The 25,411-nt window shown below is 47.5% G+C and overlaps 1 protein-coding gene and 1 long non-coding RNA gene across 3 annotated transcripts in view; one reads left to right on the top strand and one right to left on the bottom strand.

Annotated features, from left to right (window-relative positions):
- Nucleotides 1-25,411, top strand: part of LOC137426821 (phosphoinositide 3-kinase regulatory subunit 5) — a 120,308-nt gene that overhangs the window by 86,079 nt on the left and 8,818 nt on the right. For both annotated transcript variants that reach the window (XM_068115749.2, XM_078778973.1), the window contains exons 9-15: nucleotides 161-317; nucleotides 534-617; nucleotides 9,863-10,124; nucleotides 16,881-17,780; nucleotides 24,702-24,822; nucleotides 24,921-25,043; nucleotides 25,165-25,284. In XM_068115749.2, coding sequence (XP_067971850.2) covers nucleotides 161-317; nucleotides 534-617; nucleotides 9,863-10,124; nucleotides 16,881-17,780; nucleotides 24,702-24,822; nucleotides 24,921-25,043; nucleotides 25,165-25,284 — 1,767 coding nt within the window. The remainder of the gene's footprint in view (nucleotides 1-160; nucleotides 318-533; nucleotides 618-9,862; nucleotides 10,125-16,880; nucleotides 17,781-24,701; nucleotides 24,823-24,920; nucleotides 25,044-25,164; nucleotides 25,285-25,411) is intronic.
- On the bottom strand, nucleotides 389-17,716 carry LOC137426823 (uncharacterized). The gene is made up of 2 exons (XR_010984411.2): nucleotides 17,647-17,716; nucleotides 389-582 (listed from the first exon to the last, which is right to left on the bottom strand). It is a non-coding gene; the product is annotated as an uncharacterized LOC137426823 (long non-coding RNA).

Genomic DNA, 25,411 nt, shown 5'->3' with positions numbered 1-25,411 from the left:
TTGCTTGCATTTTTCTCGGTGATGTTCTCGTTTTGCTTGCATTTTTCCGGGTGATGTTCCAGTTTTTCTTGCATCTTTCCTGTCGTGATGTCGAAAATCCTGAATCAAAATGAATCCTTGGCATTGCTCGAATTCATGCACTGTGCCTTTCGTGTCTCAGGCTCAGGATGAAGCTTGCCTGCTCGGGCTGGCACAGCGCATGGCGGACACACAGGAGGAAGCTGCTGTGCGAGACAACGTAGGTGGAGCACGGCTGTACCTCCTCGAGGCCTTGTCTGTCCTGAAGAACGATATTGACAGCTTGGAATCGTCATTCGGTCAGAGCCCGGGTAGTTTTAGAGACGGATGTGTCTCGAAGGAAAAAAAATTGAATTGCTTGAACAAAATGTATTGCTCGGTCTCTTTTTATTGCTCTTGGCACGGAATTATTAACTCCTGTAGCCTGTCGAACAGCAGATCGTTGTGGTTTGCTTCACATGGCTTGAGAGGAAGTGAAAGACAGCATAGTGTCTATACCTGCCCGGTTTCCACAGGTGCAGACTGTGAAACCGGATTGCAAGCGGTTCCCGTCCCGTTGGCGAGCTGCATACCGCACAATTGGCGAGATGATAACCTTGGTAATGGCCTTGTGCACTTTGTCTAAGGTTATTGATATTGATCTTATCTTATCAATCCGTATGAATCATACGAATGCACTTTGTTGAGTTATGACTTTCTGTCCTCAGCATTTAAAAACGATAAAGTAGCGACAAACAAACATAGCACAAGCTTTGATTTGCCCTACGCCTTTCATATTCTGAGGTTTGTAATTGCATTGTGGACACATTTATACATCGACGTAATGCTGGCCTTATTCTGAGGCTTGTAATATTGCATTGTGGACACATTTATACATCGACGTAATGCTGGCCTTATTCTGAGGGTTGTAATTGCATTGTGGACACATTTATACATCGACGTAATGCTGGCCTTATTCTGAGGCTTGTAATATTGCATTGTGGACACATTTATACATCGACATAATGCTGGCCTTATTCTGAGGTTTGTAATTGCATTGTGGACACATTTATACATCGACATAATGCTGGCCTTATTCTGAGGTTTGTAATTGCATTGTGGACAAATTTATACATTGGCATAATGCTGGCCTTATTCTGAGGTTTGTAATTGCATTGTGGACACATTTATACATCGACGTAATGCTGGCCTTATTCTGACGGTTGTAATTGCATTGTGGACACATTTATACATCGACATAATGCTGGCCTTATTCTGAGATTTGTAATTGCATTGTGGACAAATTTATACATTGGCATAATGCTGGCCGTATTCTGAGGTTTGTAATTGCATTGTGGACACATTTATACATCGACGTAATGCTGGCCTTATTCTGAGGTTTGTAATTGCATTGTGGACACATTTATACATCGACATAATGCTGGCCTTATTCTAAGGTTTGTAATTGCATTGTGGACACATTTATACATCGACGTAATGCTGGCCTTATTCTGAGGTTTGTAATTGCATTGTGGACACATTTATACATCGACATAATGCTGGCCTTATTCTAAGGTTTGTAATTGCATTGTGAACACATTTATACATCGACATAATGCTGGCCTTATTCTGAGGTTTGTAATGGCATTGTGGACACATTTAAACATCGACATAATCCTGGCCTTATTCTGAGGTTTGTAATTGCATTGTGGACACATTTAAACATCGACATAATCCTGGCCTTATTCTGAGGTTTGTAATTGCATTGTGGACACATTTAAACATCGACATAATCCTGGCCTTATTCTGAGGTTTGTAATTGCATTGTGGACACATTTAAACATCGACATAATGCTGGCCTTATTCTGAGGTTTGTAATTGCATTGTGGACACATTTAAACATCGACATAATGCTGGCCTTATTCTGAGGTTTGTAATTGCATTGTGGACACATTTAAACATCGACATAATCCTGGCCTTATTCTGAGGTTTGTAATTGCATTGTGGACACATTTAAACATCGACATAATCCTGGCCTTATTCTGAGGTTTGTAATTGCATTGTGGACACATTTAAACATCGACATAATCCTGGCCTTATTCTGAGGTTTGTAATTGCATTGTGGACACATTTAAACATCGACATAATCCTGGCCTTATTCTGAGGTTTGTAATTGCATTGTGGACACATTTAAACATCGACATAATCCTGGCCTTATTCTGAGGTTTGTAATTGCATTGTGGACACATTTAAACATCGACATAATCCTGGCCTTATTCTGAGGTTTGTAATTGCATTGTGGACACATTTAAACATCGACATAATGCTGGCCTTATTCTGAGGTTTGTAATTGCATTGTGGACACATTTAAACATCGACATAATGCTGGCCTTATTCTGAGGTTTGTAATTGCATTGTGGACACATTTAAACATCGACATAATCCTGGCCTTATTCTGAGGTTTGTAATTGCATTGTGGACACATTTAAACATCGACATAATCCTGGCCTTATTCTGAGGTTTGTAATTGCATTGTGGACACATTTAAACATCGACATAATCCTGGCCTTATTCTGAGGTTTGTAATTGCATTGTGGACACATTTAAACATCGACATAATCCTGGCCTTATTCTGAGGGTTGTAATTGCATTGTGGACACATTTATACATCGACATAATGCTGGCCTTATTCTGAGATTTGTAATTGCATTGTGGACAAATTTATACATTGGCATAATGCTGGCTGTATTCTGAGGTTTGTAATTGCATTGTGGACACATTTATACATCGACGTAATGCTGGCCTTATTCTGAGGTTTGTAATTGCATTGTGGACACATTTATACATCGACATAATGCTGGCCTTATTCTGAGGGTTGTAATTGCATTGTGGACAAATTTATACATCGACATAATGCTGGCCTTATTCTGAGATTTGTAATTGCATTGTGGACAAATTTATACATTGGCATAATGCTGGCTGTATTCTGAGGTTTGTAATTGCATTGTGGACACATTTATACATCGACGTAATGCTGGCCTTATTCTGAGGTTTGTAATTGCATTGTGGACACATTTATGCATTGACATAATGCTGGCCTTATTCTGAGGTTTGTAATTGCATTGTGGACACATTTATACATCGACATAATGCTGGCCTTATTCTGAGGTTTGTAATTGCATTGTGGACACATTTATACATCGACATAATGCTGGCCTTATTCTGAGGTTTGTAATTGCATTGTGGACACATTTATACATCGACATAATGCTGGCCTTATTCTAAGGTTTGTAATTGCATTGTGAACACATTTATACATCGACATAATGCTGGCCTTATTCTGAGGTTTGTAATTGCATTGTGAACACATTTATACATCGACATAATGCTGGCCTTATTCTAAGGTTTGTAATTGCATTGTGAACACATTTATACATCGACATAATGCTGGCCTTATTCTAAGGTTTGTAATTGCATTGTGAACACATTTATACATCGACATAATGCTGGCCTTATTCTGAGGTTTGTAATTGCATTGTGGACACATTTAAACATCGACATAATGCTGGCCTTATTCTGAGGTTTGTAATTGCATTGTGGACACATTTATGCATCGACATAATGCTGGCCTTATTCGGAGGTTTGTAATTGCATTGTGAACACATTTATACATCGACATAATGCTGGCCTTATTCTAAGGTTTGTAATTGCATTGTGAACACATTTATACATCGACATAATGCTGGCCTTATTCTGAGGTTTGTAATTGCATTGTGGACACATTTAAACATCGACATAATGCTGGCCTTATTCTGAGGTTTGTAATTGCATTGTGGACACATTTATACATCGACATAATGCTGGCCTTATTCTGAGGTTTGTAATTGCATTGTGGACACATTTATACATCGACGTAATGCTGGCCTTATTCTGAGGTTTGTAATTGCATTGTGGACACATTTATACATCGACATAATGCTGGCCTTATTCTAAGGTTTGTAATTGCATTGTGGACACATTTATACATCGACGTAATGCTGGCCTTATTCTGAGGTTTGTAATTGCATTGTGAACACATTTATACATCGACATAATGCTGGCCTTATTCTGAGGTTTGTTATTGCATTGTGGACACATTTATACATCGACATAATGCTGGCCTTATTCTGAGGTTTGTAATTGCATTGTGGACACATTTAAACATCGACATAATCCTGGCCTTATTCTGAGGTTTGTAATTGCATTGTGGACACATTTAAACATCGACATAATCCTGGCCTTATTCTGAGGTTTGTAATTGCATTGTGGACATTTATACATCGACATAATGCTGGCCTTATTCTGAGGTTTGTAATTGCATTGTGGACACATTTAAACATCGACATAATGCTGGCCTTATTCTGAGGTTTGTAATTGCGTTGTGGACACATTTAAACATCGACATAATGCTGGCCTTATTCTGAGGTTTGTAATTGCATTGTGGACACATTTAAACATCGACATAATCCTGGCCTTATTCTGAGGTTTGTCATTGCATTGTGGACACATTTATACATCGACATAATGTTGGCCTACCCAAGCACATTGTTTCAGTCTGTACAATTCGCTGCACTGAATCGGTCCGTGAGATGTGTCACTTTTCCATGAGCCTCGACTTTGTTTGCAAGGTTGTCCGAATGCAAAGTGTATACTATGTATTGTCAATAAGAAACGCTGATTTTTTTTTTCCTGTAGCGAGTGAATGATCGCGCTCAGGTTCCGTCTCGATCGGTTCTCAAACTTCCGCCAGGAGTGCACCACACCGTATCCAGGTGTTGCTCGGATCGTGTCGTCACGCATGCGTGACGCTGTCATATGGCCATATTTTTTGAAAGTTTCAAATGAATTTCTTTCCTGTTTGTATGCAAATTGACATTACAGGATACATTCTGATCCAGAGAGACCCGAGGCATTACCAACAGGCCTGAGTTGTATTGACTTTGGGATTAGAGGAATCCTTCTCGTTCCCAACCCAGGAATTGCGCATCTTGTAGTACAAGAAAAGCCGGTTGAAAATTGACTGCAAGTTGTTGGTGATGCTCTTTTTGTCCGCGGAGCGAAAGGGGGACGATGGTTTTTAATTCTGCTTTGATTTTAAAAAACCATTACCCGCTGAACCGACATCTCTTCACTGAAGCAAAGACTCATCTCCTAATTCACCAAACTGTCAGTTGATTGCACGTCATCAACAGCATGATGGAAGCCATTACTCCCTGGCAACTCCAAATGCCAACTTCCTCTCGTATTGCTTACAATCGATTTTGTTTCCATTCTCATTAAATCACTCCAGACAATAAATTTCTGTAAATACAGCATTGGATGGATAGTTTACAGCAGTTTTGCTTTCTGCTATTGGTATTCGGATCTTTCTCCCCCCCTGGCAAGACTGATATCCCCCACATCTCAAAGAGCCCAAAGTCCTCTGTCTTGTGAATTTCGGTCATTTCCTCATCGGTTTGTCTAAATCTCTTTTTCTTTTTTTTTTTTGTATACAAGATCGAGGCTCGTGTAAGAGCTAACATTAATGACAAAAAAAAAAACGGACACATAAGACGAAATGAAGGGAGCGGGAGACAAAATGGGGAGAGAGGGGGAAGCACACGAGCACAACATTAGAGAGCAGGGACATCGGGAGATCTGTGGGAGGTAGAGGGCTTGGGGGGAGGAGGCGTGGGAAGGGGGTGGGAGAGGTAAAAGACAGAGGGACACTGCTAGGACTTCCAGGAAAGAAGTCGGCATTTCAGAAAAGTGGATCTGGGGTGAATTAACATGGTTCGGTGGATGTGCAGAGTATCGTTGAGAGAGAGAGGAAGACAAATGATGAATTGCGAAAGATGATGGGAATGTTTTAAAGACCTGGAGGGATGAGAGGGATTGAAGAGAGTGAGGGAGTTTGTTCCAGAGGAAAAGAGGAATGAAAGAGTGAAGGTGAGCAGAGAGTCTTGATTTTGACCGTTTCACCAGGAGAGGGTTGCAGGCAGATCTTGTGCGACCTGTAGGAGTATTTGGGGGACAGAGCACAGACAGGGATGGGGGGGGGGGCTAGGCCAGAGAGGAGTCGGTAGAAGACAGAAAGACCACCAACCTGCCTGCGGTGAGTGAGTGAAAGGCCCTCAGAGTTAGCTTCATCACGGGAGATTCCAATGATTCTGAAAGCTTTGGTTTCAACAGCGTGAAGCCGAGCTAGGTGTGAGGCAGGAGCACCAGCCCAGAGGGGAGAGCATTATTCCATTGAGCTGCGGATGAAAGCCTTGTATGTGGTGAGGAGCTCAGGTGTGCCAAGGAAGGACGTCGCACGACGGAGAATGCCCAGCCGGCGACTGGCTTTGTAGGCCAGCTTGGACATGTGTTTTTCCCAGGAAATATCATGGCAGATTGTGAGACCCAAGAGATTGAGTGAAAGAACTTCGTGGAGAGGATTGTTGAGAAAGTAGATGGGAGGGTTGTCCAGACGGTCTTTTCGAAGAGACATGGTGAGAGTGTGAAATTTGTCAGGATTGAAAGACATGTTCCACTTGTTTGACCAGTCTGTGATTTTGTCCAGGTCTGCAGAGAGTGAGGAGGCTGCAGACTGCCAATCTGAGGGATGAGGAATGGAGCGGCAGAGAGTGGAGTCATCAGAAAAGAGATAGAGAGGATTTTCCAGAGAGTCGGAGAGATCATTGATGAAAACCAGAAAAAGCACAGGGCCCAGAACACTGCCTTGGGGAACTTCAGCCTGAACAGGAAGGGGAGATGAGAAAAAACAATTCAGGGCCACACGTTGACTACGACCAGAGAGGAAGTCCGCAAACCATGCGTGGAGATTTCCATGGATACCATAGGAGGAGAGTTTGGTGAGCAGAGCGGGGTGCCAGACCGTATCGAAGGCACGTGATATGTCAAGGGAGACAGCTCTAATTTCCTGTTTGACATTGATGACCTCCATCCATTGTTGAGATGGCAGAAGCAACATGTCCAGAGAAGAGTGACCTGGTCTGAATCAAAATTGATGATCAGATATCAAGCCATTGGAGAAGAGGAAGGATTTGATATCCGAATCAATGATGGATTCCATGACTTTGCTGATAATTGGGAGAAGGCTGATTGGTCTGTAGTTGCAAGGATCTGTTTTTGTACCTTTTTTGTGTACAGCAGTAATGTTGGCTGATTTCCAAGGTGAAGGCAGATGACCTTGAGCAAAAGAGACGGTGAAGAGAACAGAGAGAGGGTGTGAAAGAGCGGCAGAGCAGGATTTTAGGACCAGTGGGCTGATGCCGTCTGGTCCAGTTGCAGAATCAGGTACAGAGAGGGACAGGTTTGGAACACAAGATTTTGAGGCAAACACAGAGTTGAGGCATTCAGCTTTTTCACGTGTGGAGTCAGCTGTGTAGCCGTTTAAGGTAAGGGAGGGGACGGAAGGGGAACAAACACCAGAAACAGATTTGACCAAACACCACCAAGATTTGGAAGAGGGAGACAGATAAGAGAGTTCGGTCTTGAGAACGGAGAGATATTGTTTCCTGGCTCTCCTGAGGGTGGACACACACTTGTTCCGGGCTTTGTGAAAGGAAATGAGATTGCCTTCTCTCGGATTTGTCTTCCAGGAGACGAAGACAAGTTGTTTCAGGGCAACTGCCTCACCACAAGATTCCAGGTACCATGGACGGGAGGAAGGGTATGACAACTGAAGACGAGATGCGATAAATCTGTGCATGAGAGAGAGCAGTTTACTTTGGATGAATTCCCAGGAAGTGTTGATGTCAGAGGCAGTGGAGATGGGAGATCAGTCCAGATGATTGATGGCTGCTTGAAGACCGTGCCCGTCGGCCTGAGTGAAATGCCAGACTCATCGACGTTGAGGAGGCTCTCTGAGAATGGTCAGAGAGATGTCCAATTTAACAAGCATATGGTCAGATGAACCGATTGGAGCAGAAGAAGAGCAGCAGATATTTGCAGGGAAGTTTGGCATAACTAAGTCTAGAAGAGCAGAAGCTCCGTTAACTGATATCTGGGTCGGGAAATTGTCAGATTGTGTCAGTCCCAGTGAGTCGCAGAAGTCTTTTGCTGAAGAGCCATGGCTGGTGAGAGGGGTACCCATACCCAGCCAGCTGGCATGATGACAGTTGAAATCACCACATATGAGGAAGAGAGAGTTGGGATGAGTAGATAGAAGTTGGTCCATATTATCAGACAGCGAGATGTAGATGGAGTCATCACTGTTTGGTGGACGGTACAACACACATATGAACAAAAGGTGGGAGCGAAGGGGAAGCCGTAGCCAGAGGTACTTCTGGGGGTGAGGTGGAGAGAGGGCAGTGCAGGGAGAGTGAGGAAGAGAATTTTTGATAAAGATAGCCACCCCACCTCCAGGACGAGGCTCAGGTCTATCATACCAGAGGAGGGAGTAACCAGGGAGAGATATTAAGGAATCAGAGACATCTTGAAGGAGGAAAGTTTCTGTTCAGCAGATTAAGTCTGGATTGTCAGAAGCAACCTGAATGGAGAGATCAGTCAAGTTTGAGCGAAGGCCCCGGATGTTTGAGGTCCATACCGTTAAGGAAGAGGAAGGGGGAGCATCGGATACAGGACAGGGGAGGGGTAGGGTAAGATGAGGAAGAGCAGGAGGAGGTAGGGAGAGCTGTTGATAGTGTGTCAGAGATTTCAGAAGAGCTAGGAGAAAGGGAAGGATGAGGAAGGCAAAAGGTTTGATGGTGATTGGATGAGGCACAGTGAGGTGTTGTTTGAGGGGGGAGCAGAGTGAGGAAGAAGGTTGGAGGAGATGGAGGTAAGAGTTGGAAGGGAGAGGAAGCGGGAGGATGCTTTGAGGAGGAGGGGTGAGAGGGGAGAATTGGAGAAAAATGGAGGATGGGGAGATTTGAAGGGGAGGGAGGAGGGGGGAGTTTTGAAATGGAGGGGTGAGGGGGGAATTTAGGAGGGGATGGGCGAGGGGGGAGTTTAGGAGGGGAGGGGCAAGGGGGCAGATTTGAAAGGGATGGGTGAGGGGGGAATTTAGGAGGGGAAGGATGAGTTTGGATTTTAGAAAGTGTTGGATGATTCATGGAAGATGAACATTTCTTGCAAAATGAGTTTCTTGTGATTTTCAAATCAGAGATCCGTTTGAAAACGTTGGAGGAGGGGTGGAATGCAGGTGAGTTTAGGGAATAGGTGTAGGAAGGAGGAACTGTAAGAGATGGAATTTTTATTTGAAACGAAGAGATTTGGTGAGCAACTCGAAAACAACCTTTTAAAGAAGAAGAAGAAAAACGTGTTATAATATACAACAGAATAAAACACTTCAGAGGAAAGTTTAAACATTTTAAAACTAGGCCGTGAAAACTATCTGGGGAAATTCCCTAAATGAGGGCATGAAGGATTCCGAAGGGGGATGAAGGATTCCATTATGCAGTGAAGTGAAGTAAAGTAGTAAAGTGAAGTAGTAACGTTTAAGGACTCTTTACTACTTCACTGCATAAAACAGTCTCACAAAACCATAGGCCTGTCTGTACACTTGCTTCTGTAGACTTGCCTGTCTGCACACTTGCCTGTTGCCTTTAGCTTGGAAGCTGCTAACATTGAAACACACTATAGGGTCAATGGTATTTACCGAGCAGACATATATGCACTACCGGTACCTGTTTTTGTTTAATTGGCCTTAACAATAGGTTTTGAGGATGCACACACAAAAACATACCTTATTACGATCAAGATTTTCTGATTCTCTGTATAGATGTGCCAGTTATACCTTTTCATCGGGCATTTTTCCTGGAAATGGAATTGTCCCGACCGATGTATTATTCGGCGGCAGAGTAGAGCTAAGAGACAAATGGTCGATTTTGTGCCGCAGACTTTTTGTATGACGTTCTTGAGAAGGAGGAGAACCTCGTGGCGCCTCGGCTGAGCGAGGATGATGGAACAGTACAGCCCTCGCCACGAGACTCGGTTCTTTCGCAGACGTCCATCACTTCCGCCAATTCGGACATCGGGTCAAATGCCCTGTGGGTTTACGACTCTGGATATGAGGATTGCGACATTGACAATCGTGGACGCTCCAGTTCATTCCCCGAGCTCACAGTTCACATATTGCGGTCACTTGGGAATCACGAGAGGTGAGCATCACGATAATGGTGTTTATGGATTATGATTATGGCTTACGAGAGGTGAGCATGACGATTATGGTGTTTATGGATTATGATTATGGATTACGAGAGGTGAGCATGACGATAATGGTGTTTATGGATTATGATTATGGATTACGAGAGGTGAGCATGACGATAATGGTGTTTATGGATTATGATTATGGATTACGAGAGGTGAACATGACGATTATGGTGTTCGTGGATTATGATTATGGATTACGAGAGGTGAGCATGACGCTTATGGTGTTTATGGATTATGATTATGGATTACGAGAGGTGAGCATGACGATAATGGTGTTTATGGATTATGATTATGGATTACGAGAGGTGAGCATGACGATAATGGTGTTTATGGATTATGATTATGGATTACGAGAGGTGAGCATGACGATAATGGTGTTTATGGATTATGATTATGGATTACGAGAGGTGAGCATGACGATAATGGTGTTTATGGATTATGATTATGGATTACGAGAGGTGAGCATCACGATTATGGTGTTTATTGATTATGATTATGGATTACGAGAGGTGAGCATCACGATAATGGTGTTTATGGATTTTTGATTATGGATTACGAGAGGTGAGCATCACGATAATGGTGTTTATGGATTATGATTATGGATTACGAGAGGTGAGCATCACGATTATGGTGTTTATGGATTATGATTATGGATTACGAGAGGTGAGCATCACGATAATGGTGTTTATGGATTATGATTATGGATTATGAGAGGTGAGCATCACGATTATGGTGTTTATGGATTATGATTATGGATTACGAGAGGTGAGCATCACGATTATGGTGTTTATGGATTATGATTATGGATTACGAGAGGTGAGCATCACGATTATGGTGTTTATGGATTATGATTATGGATTACGAGAGGTGAGCATGACGATTATGCATCACGATTCCTTACACCTGCAACTCAAAACGGACTTCCCTTCCTCTGTGATTCATTTCACAAGAAAGATTTGTTATCGGTGTTACTGTGGCGGACACGAAAGCACTGACGTGGTGACATCACCCCGCACACCAAGTGGGGATGGGCCACGCCAGGGAGAGAGGCGTGGCCTCACGATATACACGGGGCGCGCAGCCCTGAGCAGCTTAGTGTTACAGTGAGCTCCTGAAATAAAGACGCTTATAAGTTACCGCTTGTCCGCTTCCTCCTTGCTTGCAAGCAGCGCGCGTAACGCCGCGCTTTACTGGTGACCCTCGACGTTGGATCTGCCGGAGCGATCCTTCCACACACGACGCCATTGCCATGCCCAACTTCATCAAACTTCCCGAATTTTGGGAGGCCCAGGCCGAAGTCTGGTTCGTCCAAGCCAAAGCCCAATTTCAGCTTCTGCGCCTCACCGGCGACGACACGCGCTACTGCCACGTCGTCGCCTCCCTCGGGCCCGGCACGGCCGCTCGAGTTGTGTCCGTCCTTCGCCACCCACCGGACGGCCACAAGTACGAGGCACTCAAGCGGCTACTCCTAGCCACGTTCGGCCTCACGGACGACGCACGGGCCGACCGCCTCCTGGATCTCCCCGAGCTCGGCGACATGCGCCCATCGGTCCGAATGGACCATATGCTGTCACTGTTGGGCAACGAAGCCCCCGGTTCTCTATTCCGGGCGCTTTTCCGTCGCCAACTTCAAGCGCAGGTTCGCCTCGCGTTGGCCGGGACCGCGCTAACGGAACCCCGAGCATTGGCAGCCGAGGCGGACAGGTACTTTGCGGCCGTCACGGACCTCGAGGCTGATGCTGCTGATGATGCTGATCCACAGCATCAGCTTACACAGCATACGCAGCATGCTGATACGCACCTCGTGACCGCCGCCACGCCCCGCCCACCGCCGCGGCGAAAACCGCCACCGCGGGGAAACCCGCCAACTCCACCGGCCTGGCGGAGCCAGCCGCGCTCCTCCAGCTCCACCACCTGGTGCTGGTTCCACGCCAAGTTCGGCCACGAGGCTCGGCAGTGTCATCCGCCATGCTCCTTCAACAGGTCGGGAAACGCCCGGGCCGGCGCTCAATAGTGGCGATGAGCGCCGGCCGTTCGAGCAGCCTGCTGTTCATAACAGACACCTTATCCGGGCACCGTTACCTGTGCGACACGGGAGCGCAGGTGAGTGTCGTTCCCGCCGGTACGTCAGACAAGCACGCCGCGGGCGGGGGCCCCGCGCTGCTTGCCGCGAACCGGGACGCCCATCCGTACGTACGGAAAACGCTGCCTCTCTCTGCGGTTCGGAGGGCAGGTTTTCCGATGGACGTTCGTCACCGCCGACGTGCCCATGGCACTGCTTGGCGCGGACTTCCTGTGCGCTAATGGGCTCCTGGTCGACGTAAAGCGCAGACGTCTTGTCCAGGCCGAGACGTTCAGCTCGCTCGCTTGTGCGCTGCCCAGCTCGTCGAGCAGCTCAACGAGCGGCTTGCCAAGCGGCTTGCCGAACGGTTCGGTTCCGGCCACGTTGGTCTGTACGCTTCCGGCAGCGGACGCATTCACCCGCCTCCTCGCCGGCTTCCCGGCCCTCACGCGGCCCACCTTCTTGGCGGGGGCCGTCAAGCACGGGGTGGCCCATCACATCCCCACCGTCGGGCCACCGGTATACGCCCGGGCACGCCGCCTCGAGCCGACGAAGCTGGCGGTGGCAAAAGCGGCGTTCGCTACCCTGGAGCGACTCGGCATCGTTCGGCGCTCAGAGAGCGCTTGGGCGTCGCCGCTGCACATCGTGCCGAAGCCCGGCGGGGGATGGCGACCGTGCGGGGACTATCGCCGTCTCAATGACGCCACGACTCCCGACCGCTACCCCGTCCCCCACATTCAGGACTTTTCCGCCCGTTTGGCGGGCATGTCCTTCTTCTCGAAGGTGGACCTCATACGCGGCTACCATCAGGTCCCCGTCAGGCCGGAGGACGTCCCAAAGACGGCGGTCATCACGCCATTCGGACTCTTCGAGTTCCTGCGGATGCCCTTCGGTCTGAAGAATGCGGCTCAGGCGTTCCAGCGACTGATGGACAGTGTCCTGCGCGACTTGGATTTTGTCTACGTCTACCTGGACGATATCCTCGTCGCCAGCGCGTCCCGCGAAGAGCACCTACGCCACCTCCGCACGCTCTTCGAACGCCTGGGCCAGCATGGCCCGATTGTGAACCCCGCAAAGTGCCGGTTCGGCGCCGTCATAATCGATTTTCTGGGGCACCGTGTCACCAGGCACGGAGCCGTCCCCCTGCCGGCCAAGGTGGAGGCGGTTAAGGGGTTTCCGTGCCCCCGCACGATCAGAGGGCTGCAGGGGTTCCTGGGCATGGTGAACTTTTACCATCGGTTCCTGCCCCGTATCGCCCAGCTCCTGCGCCCCCTGCACGAAGCTCTCCGAGGTAAGCCGGGCAAAGGCGACGTTACCTGGACCGAGCAGATGGACACGGCGTTCACGGGCGCGAAGCTCGCCTTGGCTAACGCCACCATGCTCGCGCACCCGGCGCCCGATGCACCGATCGCCCTCACCACCGACGCCTCGGACTACGCGGTGGGCGCGGTGCATGAGCAATGGGTGCGTGGAGCTTGGCAACCGCTGGCGTTCTTTAGCCGGCAGCTTCGCCCACCCGAACGCCGTTACAGTACCTTCGACCGCGAGTTGCTCGGGCTTCACTTGGCGGTCAGGCACTTCTGCCATCTGCTCGAGGGCCGTGCGTTCACGGCCTTTGTCGACCACAAGCCGCTGATCTTCGCGATGGGCAAGGTCACCGAGCCGTGGTCGGCCCGGCAGCAGCGTCCCCTCTCGGCCGTGTCCGAGTACACGACGGACATCCGGCACGTCGCGGGGAAGGACAACCCGGTGGCGGATTGCCTTTCCCGGGCCGTCGCCCACGCAGTCCACCTCGGCATCGACTATGCCCGGATGGCAGCGGACCAGGCCGCTGACCCCGACGTCCAGGCCTTGCGGACCGCCGTAACGGGCCTCCGCGTCACCGAGGTGCCGTTCGACGGCGCGGGCGCGGCCCTCTTGTGTGACGTCTCCCTCGGGCGTCCTCACCCCATCGTGCCCGTGGGCTGGCAGCACCAGGTGTTTGATGCCATCCACGGCCTGTCCCACCCGGGCACGAGGGCCTCCCAAAGGTTGATCGCCGACAAGTTCGTCTGGCATGGCCTCCGGAAGGCCGTCCGCGGCTGGGTCAGGACGTGCCTCGCGTGCCAGCGCGCCAAGGTGCACCGGCACACCCAGGCCCCGTTGGCCCCGTTCACGGTGCCGGAACGCCGGTTTGACCACGTCCACGTGGACCTGGTGGGACCTCTGCCCCCCTCGCGGGGTTTCACCCACGTCCTCACCATGGTGGACCGCACCACCCGGTGGCCGGAGGCCGTGCCCTTGGCGTCGACGACGGCGGCCGATGTCGCGCAGGCTTTCATCGCCACCTGGGTCGCCCGGTTCGGCGCCCCCTCAGACATCTCGTCCGACCGCGGCCCCCAGTTCACCTTGGAGCTCTGGGGGGCGGTCGCGCAGGGGCTCGGGGTCCGGCTGCACCGAACCACGGCCTACCACCCCCAGGCTAACGGCCTGTGTGAGCGATTTCACCGCTCATTGAAGCTCCCCTCCGCGACGGCGGCTGGGTCGACAGGCTCCCCTGGGTCCTGCTGGGCCTCCGGACGGCGCCCAAGGAGGACCTGCGCGCATCCGCAGCGGAGTTGGTCTTCGGGCAACCGCTGCGGGTGCCGGGCGAGTTCCTCCCCGACTCCACGGCACCATGGTCCGCGGCACAGCAGCGCTCCGCTCTGCAAGAGACCGCCCAGAGGTTCGCCCCGGTGCCAACGGCATGCCACGGGCACCCACCGACGCACGTCGCCCCGGAGCTTCGCACGGCGGAGTACGTCTTCGTCCGCCACAATGCCCACCGGACACCACTGCGGCCCCCGTACGACGGGCCTTTCCGCGTGCTGGAGACCGGGGCGAAGCACTTCACCCTGGACATCGGCGGTACTCCTGACCGCGTTTCTGTAGACCGCCTCAAGCCGGCCCACCTTGACGTGGACCATCCACCGCCAGTGGCCCGACCCCCGCGTCGGGGCCGCCCCCCTGCGGGCGGACCCCTGGCACCGCCCAGCCCCGCCGCCACCCGGTCCTGCAGCCGGAGGCATCCCAGATGGCATCCCTGCATCCCAGACAGACGCCGCCAGTCGCCAGGGGGCGCTTCGGCCGGGTTATCCGTTTGCCCCGCAAACTGACCCTTCAGGTGCGCGGGGATTCTGGGGGGGCGCGTGTGGCGGACATGAAAGCACTGACGTGGTGACATCACCCCGCACACCAAGTGGGGATGGGCCACGCCAGGGAGAGAGGCGTGGCCTCACGATATACACGGGGCGCGCAGCCCTGAGCAGCTTAGTGTTACAGTGAGCTCCTGAAATAAAGACGCTTATAAGTTACCGCTTGTCCGCTTCCTCCTTGCTCGCAAGCAGCGCGCGTGACGCCGCGCTTTATTACTAAGATTACCACGACTAACTCCTGTCCTGCACTTCTTCTTCTTCATTACCTGGCCACAATTATTCCCAGGTTCTTGTGGGGTCGGCCCAAGTATTTCATGAACAGGATGGCCAGGCCTGATGTTTGACTAGGGTTAGGGCAGGAATTTGGACATGGTGCCAGTGATAACTACTTACCTGCACTACGTCATACTTAAGTCAGGACACTGGTGAATCAAACGATGCGTCAAACAAAATGAACACGTGACTGTAACTCCGCCAGCCTCCTCCCCCCTTGAGATGTTCTGGGCTAAACTCCCCTTCCGTCACCCCCAAAGCAGCATGCATTTTGTGTACGGCTCCTTGGAAATTTTTAACTCCGCCACCGAAGGTGGATGGAGGCGATGTTTTCATCCCTGTCTGTTTGTTTGTCCGTTTGTTTGTTTGTGAACAAAATATCTCAAAAAGTTGTGGACGGATTCGGACGAAATTTGGCAGAGATGTAGCGTATGTGACAAGGACGAAATGATTAGATTTTGGTGGATTCGGATCCGGATCCGGATCCGGCTACTAGAATTTTTTATGTGATTCTTCACCATTGGGAGATCGGGCCAAAAACGATACATAGCAGGATATCTCAAAAAGTTGTGGATGGATTTAGACGAAACTTGGTGGACATGTTGGGTGTCTGACAAGGACGAATAGATTCGATTTTGGTGAAGATCTGAATATGGATTCGGATACGAGAATTTTTTTTTTAAAGTGATTTATTCATCATTGGGAGATTGGGGCCAAAAACGATACAGAGTAGGATATCTCAAAAATGTATGTACGGATTTGGTGGACGAGTTGGTTCGGTGACAACAGGTAATTTGATTTTGGTTCAGGTCCGAATCCAGGTCCGGCCTATCAGTGGATACAAAACATAAACTGTTCAGCCTGGCGGAGGTTTGCGCTCTACCGATTGTCGTTGTAGTTTGATATTTTGATATTTCTTCACCAAGGCTTCGTGTAACTGCATATTTAAATTTGTAAAGTGGAAAATACATTATCATGCCAAAGCAGCGACAACACTCGTGTGAAAAGCAATAAGTGGTGAAATGGCATATTAGTTATACAACTGATAACTCACGTTGTCATGCTCGTCATCAGTAGATTGGGTAGGAAGTTATGTAATAAAGTTTGGCGTCCATTTTGCTGTTTCCTTACAAATGTTTCTTGGAGCCTGATTGTAGGGTTCCTCATTGCATTTCTCTTTTGCCTCCCTCCCCAAGCCTCTTGCCAAATCTGCTTTTACGTCCATTATCACTACTTCAAAAAAAATTACAAACACTGAAACATTCGGAGGGAAGCGCACCACGACGGGGTTCAGTCACCCTGGTCTCTGGAACTCTGTCTTCGCACGTCTCGGGATCGCCCACTCTACCTGCTCGCTCACGCTTCCATTCTCATTGCTTCTCACCTGCTGCTTGGTCTGCTGTTAATACAGGAGACACCACAAATGGGACAAAGACAGAGGCACAAAGCATGGAAGAAGATGAGTGTGTGGAAAATATCAAAGAGAAGGTTGAAAGGTGGAAGGAAATGGAGGGTAATGTCGGGATTGATGGAGGTGATGGTATGGCGCCTGAGGATGGAGAATCCCTTGAGAAGGGATGTAATGAGTTCGGGAAGAAGGAGACCGAGGACTATGATGATGAAGAGACTGTTGCGGGTATTGAACAAGCGTGTGAAGAAGAAAAACGAATGCATCTTGAAGCAGAGGATGACACGAAGTTGCGCAATATGGCGGAGAGAGCAGAAGCAAGGGATGAAGAGGAAGAAACCGACTTGACAACGTCGTCGTTTGAACGGGGGAGGAAGAGACCACCGGTCATCCCACAGAGGAAGAGAAAAGAGGGTCTCAAAGTGATGAATGCAAGTTCGAGCCTTCCGACAGAGCGAGCAAACGTGATGGGTCGATGCTCAGACAGGGCGACTACCACTGGGACCTCAAGTGAGCCGAGTGCCGTGAGCAAGGAAATGAGGCGACTGGAATACCTTCGGACATCATTTGCGTCACGCAGTCGAAACGACAGCTCCGATTCCCAGGCCCGGTGCGGGACGATCCGCCTCCTGGTGTTCGGGGGTGACCGGGCACTAGGCAAGCTGGCTCGGGCCTACCACAAGTTTCAGTAAGAGAAATCACTTACGTACCTTTTTGTTGCATCATTACTGTTACAGCATGTGGTGCAGTGCTAAGTGCTTGTCAAGTTTTATCAGAAAAGTGCTTTGATGGCCTAGTATTTATGCTTGCTTCCTTGTGCTGCCAATTACGAGATCAACATCGTTTATTGATGTCTCCATTTTGTGAGAGTGTTGTTGCCTGCACATCTTCAATGACATTGTAAATGAAAAGGGGGACATTAAGCTGTCGTTGCTAGCTTGTTCACATTTAGCTTGTGCACAACACACATTCCGTAAAGCCAATACAGGGTACGCTTCTTCGAAAAGAGCTCAAACATCCTTTATGTTTGTGTTAGTGTGCCCCCTTCTGTCAAATCTCAAATAATGTTTGAATGCTCAAAGGGGTCATTTTCGGAGCAAACCACCTGCTAAACAACCACACGAGAGCAAACCACCTGCGAAACAACCACGCAAGAGCAAACCACCTGCTAAACAACCACACAGGAGCAAACCACCTGCTAAACAACCACACAGGAGCAAACCACCTGCTAAACAATCATACAAGAGCAAACCACCTGCTAAACAACCACACAGGAGCAAACCACCTGCTAAACAACCACACAGGAGCAAACCACCTGCTAAACAACCACACAGTAGCAAACCACCTGCTAAACAACCACACAGGAGCAAACCACCTGCTAAACAATCATACAAGAGCAAACCACCTGCTAAACAACCACACAGGAGCAAACCACCTGCTAAACAACCACGCAAGAGCAAACCACCTGCTAAACAACCACACAGGAGCAAACCACCTGCTAAACAACCACACAGGAGCAAACCACCTGCTAAACAACCACACAGGAGCAAACCACCTGCTAAACAATCATACAAGAGCAAACCACCTGCTAAACAACCACACAGGAGCAAACCACCTGCTAAACAACCACACAGGAGCAAACCACCTGCTAAACAACCACACAAGAGCAATCCACCTGCTAAACAACCACACGAGAGCAAACCACCTGCTAAACAACCACACAAGAGCAAACCACCTGCGAAACAACCGCACAAGAGCAAACCACCTGCGAAACAACCACACAGGAGCAAACCACCTGCTAAACAACCACACAAGAGCAAACCACCGGCTAAACAACCACACAAGAGCAATCCACCTGCTAAACAACCACACGAGAGCAAACCACCTGCTAAACAACCACACAAGAGCAAACCACCTGTGAAACAACCACACAAGAGCAAACCACCTGCGAAACAACCACACAGGAGCAAACCACCTGCTAAACAACCACACAGGAGCAAACCACCTGCTAAACAACCACACAAGAGCAAACCACCTGCTAAACAACCACACGAGAGCAATCCACCTGCTAAACAACCACACAGGAGCAAACCACCTGCTAAACAACCACGCAAGAGCAAACCACCTGCTAAACAACCACACGAGAGCAATCCACCTGCTAAACAACCACACGAGAGCAAGCCACCTGCTAAACAACCACACGAGAGCAAACCACCTGCTAAACAACCACACAAGAGCAAACCACCTGCGAAACAACCACACAAGAGCAAACCACCTGCTAAACAACCACACAGGAGCAAACCACCTGCTAAACAACCACACAGGAGCAAACCACCTGCTAAACAATCATACAAGAGCAAACCACCTGCTAAACAACCACACAGGAGCAAACCACCTGCTAAACAACCACACAGGAGCAAACCACCTGCTAAACAACCACACAAGAGCAATCCACCTGCTAAACAACCACACGAGAGCAAACCACCTGCTAAACAACCACACAAGAGCAAACCACCTGCGAAACAACCGCACAAGAGCAAACCACCTGCGAAACAACCACACAGGAGCAAACCACCTGCTAAACAACCACACAAGAGCAAACCACCGGCTAAACAACCACACAAGAGCAATCCACCTGCTAAACAACCACACGAGAGCAAACCACCTGCTAAACAACCACACAAGAGCAAACCACCTGTGAAACAACCACACAAGAGCAATCCACCTGCTAAACAACCACGCAAGAGCAAACCACCTGCTAAACAACCACGCAAGAGCAAACCACCTGCTAAACAACCACACGAGAGCAATCCACCTGCTAAACAACCACACGAGAGCAATCCACCTGCTAAACAACCACACGAGAGCAAACCACCTGCTAAACAACCACACAAGAGCAAACCACCTGCGAAACAACCACACAAGAGCAAACCACCTGCTAAACAACCACACAGGAGCAAACCACCTGCTAAACAACCACACAGGAGCAAACCACCTGCTAAACAGCCACACAAGAGCAAACCACCTGCTAAACAACCACACAAGAGCAAACCACCTGCTAAACAACCACACGAGAGCAAGCCACCTGCTAAACAACCACACAAGAGCAAACCACCTGCTAAACAATCACACAAGAGCAAACCACCTGCTAAACAACCACACAAGAGCAAACCACCTGCTAAACAATCATACAAGAGCAAACCACCTGCTAAACAACCACACAGGAGCAAACCACCTGCTAAACAATCATACAAGAGCAAACCACCTGCTAAACAACCACACAGGAGCAAACCACCTGCTAATCAACCATACAAGAGCAAACCACCGGCTAAACAACCACACAAGAGCAAACCACCTGCTAAATAACCACACTGGAGCAAACCACCTGCTAAACAACCACACAGGAGCAAACCACCTGCGAAACAACCACACAGGAGCAAACCACCTGCTAAACAACCACACAGGAGCAAACCACCTGCTAAACAACCACACAGGAGCAAACCACCTGCTAAACAACCACACAGGAGCAAACCACCTGCTAAACAACCACACAAGAGCAAACCACCTGCTAAACGACCACACAAGAGCAAACCACCTGCTAAACAACCACACAGGAGCAAACCACCTGCGAAACAACCACGCAAGAGCTAACCACCTGCTAAACAACCACACAGGAGCAAACCACCTGCTAAACAACCACACAAGAGCAAACCACCTGCTAAACAACCACGCAAGAGCAAACCACCTGCTAAACAACCACACAGGAGTAAACCACTTGCTAAACAACCACACAAGAGAATGGCAACATTTTGTTGTCGTTAACCTGTATTTTGTGCACCGCTCCTTTCCTATTCCATCTCCAGGCACTGCATGACGTCATTGCCGGGCACTGAAAGGGGCCCGGCAATAATGCACGCTGAAAGGTCGTACTCAGTTTTCACCCTCGTTGTTACTTGCCGGAAAAAATTCCGGCAAGTATGTTGGTTGGTTGGTCTGTCTGTCTGTCTGTCTGTCTGTCCGTGTCTGTCGATCTGTCTGTTTGTTTGTGCGCAGTACTACGTTGCACATAGAATCGCCAAACTTTACACACGTATTTGTCTTTCCCTGGAATAGACTGTGCCCAATTTTTAACTCTCAAGGCCTAAGGCCTCCATTATGACGTCATAATTCGATAATTCTACAAGCACAAAACTTCATCCAATCAAGATGCAATTTCTTGAGCGCCATGTCGGCATAAACTGGTGGAGAAAAACAAATGATGACGTCATCGGTCACGTGGTTCGGCCGCAATCTTGGAAAAACCGAAAAACTTTGTACCTCTATATCTCCGAAAGTGCTGAATAGAAAAAAATGAGACATGGCTCATTGTAAAGAACTCTCCATGGGGAATAAAATATATTAATGATGATGTCATAGGTGCCTCCATTATGACATCATAATTCGACAAGTACAAAACTTCATCCGATCAAGATGAAATTTCTTGAGCATAATCTAGGAATAAATTATTTTAGAAAACAAATAATGATGACGTCATCAGTCACGTAGTTTGGCCGCCATATTTGTCCAAAATGGCCGATAAAAAAGTACAATCCGGCAAGTCCTCGGTCTCTGACCGATTTTTCATTTGTTTGTCCGGGCGATATCTTAGCCATCCTTTGAGCTAGGAAGCTGAAATTTCGGCACAATATTGAGCAAGTGCTTTGGAAAAAACATTATTCTTTGTTTTTTGATTAATCAATTAATTACTTAATTGTTATTGATTAATTAACAACTTATTTATTTCCTTTCTCATATGGGCATTATCTCAGGCACCTTTTGAGCTAGGAAGCTGATATTTGGACACAATGAACAAATGATTTGACTGTAAAGGGTATTTCTGATTTATTTATTGATTAATCAATTAATCGATTAATTATTTTATTATTCGATTAATGACTTAATTAATTATTTTTTTAAGTTACAGATACCGATGAAACGGTGGTGGTTTAGGTATTCTATTAGCCAATTGATTAATTATTTAATGATTATTATTTATTTATTTTCATTATTAATCATTTGTTTATTTTCTTTCTCATCTGGGCAATATCTCAGGCACCTTTTGAGCGAGGACACTGATATTTGGACACGACAGTGACTAAGTGATATGGCTATAAAGGATATTTTTGATTTATTGATTAATCAATTAATCGATTAATTATTTATTGATTAATCAATGAATTATTTGATTTTTTTGGTTAATGACATATTTAATTAATTTTCAAAAAGTTACAGCTTCGGATGAAGCACTGGTGGTTTAGGTATGCTATACAATTGATTAAGAAAATATGTTATGGTTATTTATTATTGATTTTAATTATGCAATTAATCAATCAATTATTGTACACCTCTCCCTCCCAATACAGTCTCTATATGAGCTGCACGGCGGTATTACCGCGCAAGAGGATATTTATTTATTTGGCATGGGGGCGGTGTACTTTGAATGTAACTGTACTTGTTTGTTTTCCTGTTTGTCCAGGCGATATCTCAGCCATCCTTTAAGCTAGGAAGCTGAAATTCTGGCACAATAGTGAGCAAGTGCTTTTGCAAAAACGTTATTTTTTGTTTTTTGATTAATCAATTAATTGATTGATTACTTAATTATTATCGATTAATTAATCACTTATTTCTTTCCTTTCTCATCTGGCTAATATCTCAGACACCTTTTGAGCGAGGACACTGATATTTGGACATGACAATGACCAAGTGATTTTGCTATGAAGGGTATTTTTGATTAATCAATTAATCGATTATTTATTTGATTAATGATTTATTTAAATATATATATTTAAGTTACAGATTCAGTTGAAACGGTGGTGGTTTAGGTATTCTATTAGCCAGTTGATTAATAATTTAATTATTTTATGATTATTATTAATTTATTTTAATTATGCAATGAATCCATCAATTATTGTACACCTCTCCCTCCCAACACCCTATGCTATTTATTTATTAGGCATGTGGACATTGTACTTTGAATGTATCTGTTCTTGTTTGTTTCTGAGCTCTCATGTTGGAGCAGGAATTCCAAAATGCTTCAATTTCCAGCTTGAAGTAGTGAAGTAGTTGAAGTAGTACCAGCACGATGAGAACGTTTTCTTTCATGGTTCGTTGTCGAGTATAGTTGCTCAAACTTGGATGATTTAGCAGAGAATGGTTTACCTGTACAAATCGCATCGGTGCCACGTTTAGTCCAAGTTGACCGGGCAGACTATATTTCGGCTAAACGTTCTCCTCCAATCACAAGCCGGGAATTTCACAACAAACCGCAATCTTGGCTCCTGCTTGAAGGAAAGAAATCGCTTGCTTGCCAAAACAGTCACCAGCCCTGTGTCGTTGAAAGATGCTTCATCATAGTTGATTACTGAAAATGTTATTCTGTCAATCTCAGGGCTACAGCAGCAGAGACCCGACTCTAGAAATATTGACAATTACTTCCTTTTTCAATGTTAACTATTAAGGGAATAGCCAATGGGAGCGCACCATTGGTGCATTGAAAAATGGTGGCAGAAGTGGGATGAATGAATCAGAATCGTCTTTCCCTTTCCCAGTATATATTTTCTCATCGCTCGAGATCTCAACTCGCAAATACGTGCGGGCCTCTTCACAATCGTACCTCTCATTTAGGGTCTCATTACATTGTGTACTGTGGTGGGGGAACCCAAAAGGTAAAAAGGTGGGTCCCTTATTAGTCTGACATTTCATAGTTTCGCCCGATTTAGTTTTGATTTATCACCTCGTTTTTATTTTTGCACAACTCGTAAATTATTTTGAGACCTTTGATTATTTCAAGAACGCAAACGTTAATCGAGTAACCCTGTCCATTAGCATTCTGTCCAGGTAATTCTGCGTAACGTCCTTGGATCATATAAGAGTGAGGATGATCAGGTGAGCATCTCGGGATGGTGATAAAGAGCTTTGATCTTCTTTATAGGTCACGGTGAAAGATCAACTCGTCGATGGAAAACCGTCATCATTGCCTGGAATTAATATTTCCTTTATCATTAACGACAGGCCCAAAGTAAGGGAATTCATGTTGTTCATGAAAGGGTTAAAAGTCAGATTATGTTAAAACGTCACAATACACTTTAAACGTCACAAACTTGTTAGTCAATTCTTTATCTCTCTGTCAAGCTCCTGAAACTTCCCAACAGAACTCTCTCGAACCTGCCAAATGAAATTAAGTTGAACTTTAATCGAGATATTAAAGTAACCCAGCGAACACAACACCGTTGGGCCAACGTTGGCATTTGGTCAATTGGTCGCAAGCGCATTGTTGACGTCGGGATGACGTTGCCGATTGGTTGCAATCGCGAAGTCTGTTTTTCCAACGTTGGTCCAACGAAAGTGCTGACGTTGCTCCAACGTTGGCCCAACGGTGTTGTGTCAGCTGGGAAGCCTCCCAGCTCGCCCTTTTAATTCCTTCTCGAACAACTCATCCCACCTGAGCTTAGTAATGTTAAGGTAGCCAAGTTCCTTTTTCTGTTACCACATGCAGACTCGTGTTGGAAATGTTCGAGAAAACTAGTATAAGTATCGGAGACATTTTGTCAGATGTGCGTGTGCACCGCAGGCAGCACGAAGCCATCCAGCCGGTCATCGTTGGACGTTTCCACCTCGAATTCTACTACGTGCCCCTCACACCACCTCAGACCTTTCCTGGACAGCAGAACCACACGGGAGGCCTCGCGCCGGTGAGGATCGAGGTCGTGTCTCCACTGAGGAGGTTTAGGTAAGGCCGGGCCACGTGGCACCGACTAACCCGCACCCTCGTCATGTCGTGCGTCGATAGGAGTGTGAGAATGGACAGCAAGAGGAGCTTGGTCACGGCGCAAGCTTGCTCGGCCGTGTCGACCCTTGGTATGACCGTAATGTGCTGTGCATCTCCAACATCGTCCCCAGCTTCCGAAAGAAGGTTTGTTTGTCCACGTTGCTTTATCTGCCTCGTCGTGACGACCGCACCATACCCTGATTTGGACTGCAATGTGTCGTACTGTGTACTGCACCATAGAATGCACAGTTGTGCTATTCCGCAGCCCGGTGATGAGGTGGCAGCAGGACGTTCTGACAAAGAGGTTGGAATCCTGGCCGACATGTTGATGCATTACTGCCGCTTCGCCTCAAGCCCATTGCCTTTCCCTCTCTTCCAAGTGGAGGTAATCAAAAGAGAGGAAAACACCATGATGCGATCCTTTATATGTTACATTCTTCATCGATTATAAAGATCAACAGATTAAGGTGGGGAGAGGGGGACATGCCCAACCCTGTACAACCTCCTCAGTC

This window comes from Myxine glutinosa, chromosome 5 (genome assembly GCF_964187855.1).
Source record: "Myxine glutinosa chromosome 5, kmMyxGlut1.1, whole genome shotgun sequence".
In the NCBI taxonomy this organism is placed as follows: Eukaryota; Metazoa; Chordata; class Myxini; order Myxiniformes; family Myxinidae; genus Myxine; species Myxine glutinosa.
Note: the sequence above shows the minus strand (reverse complement) of the source record. Positions and strands in the feature narration are given on the sequence as shown.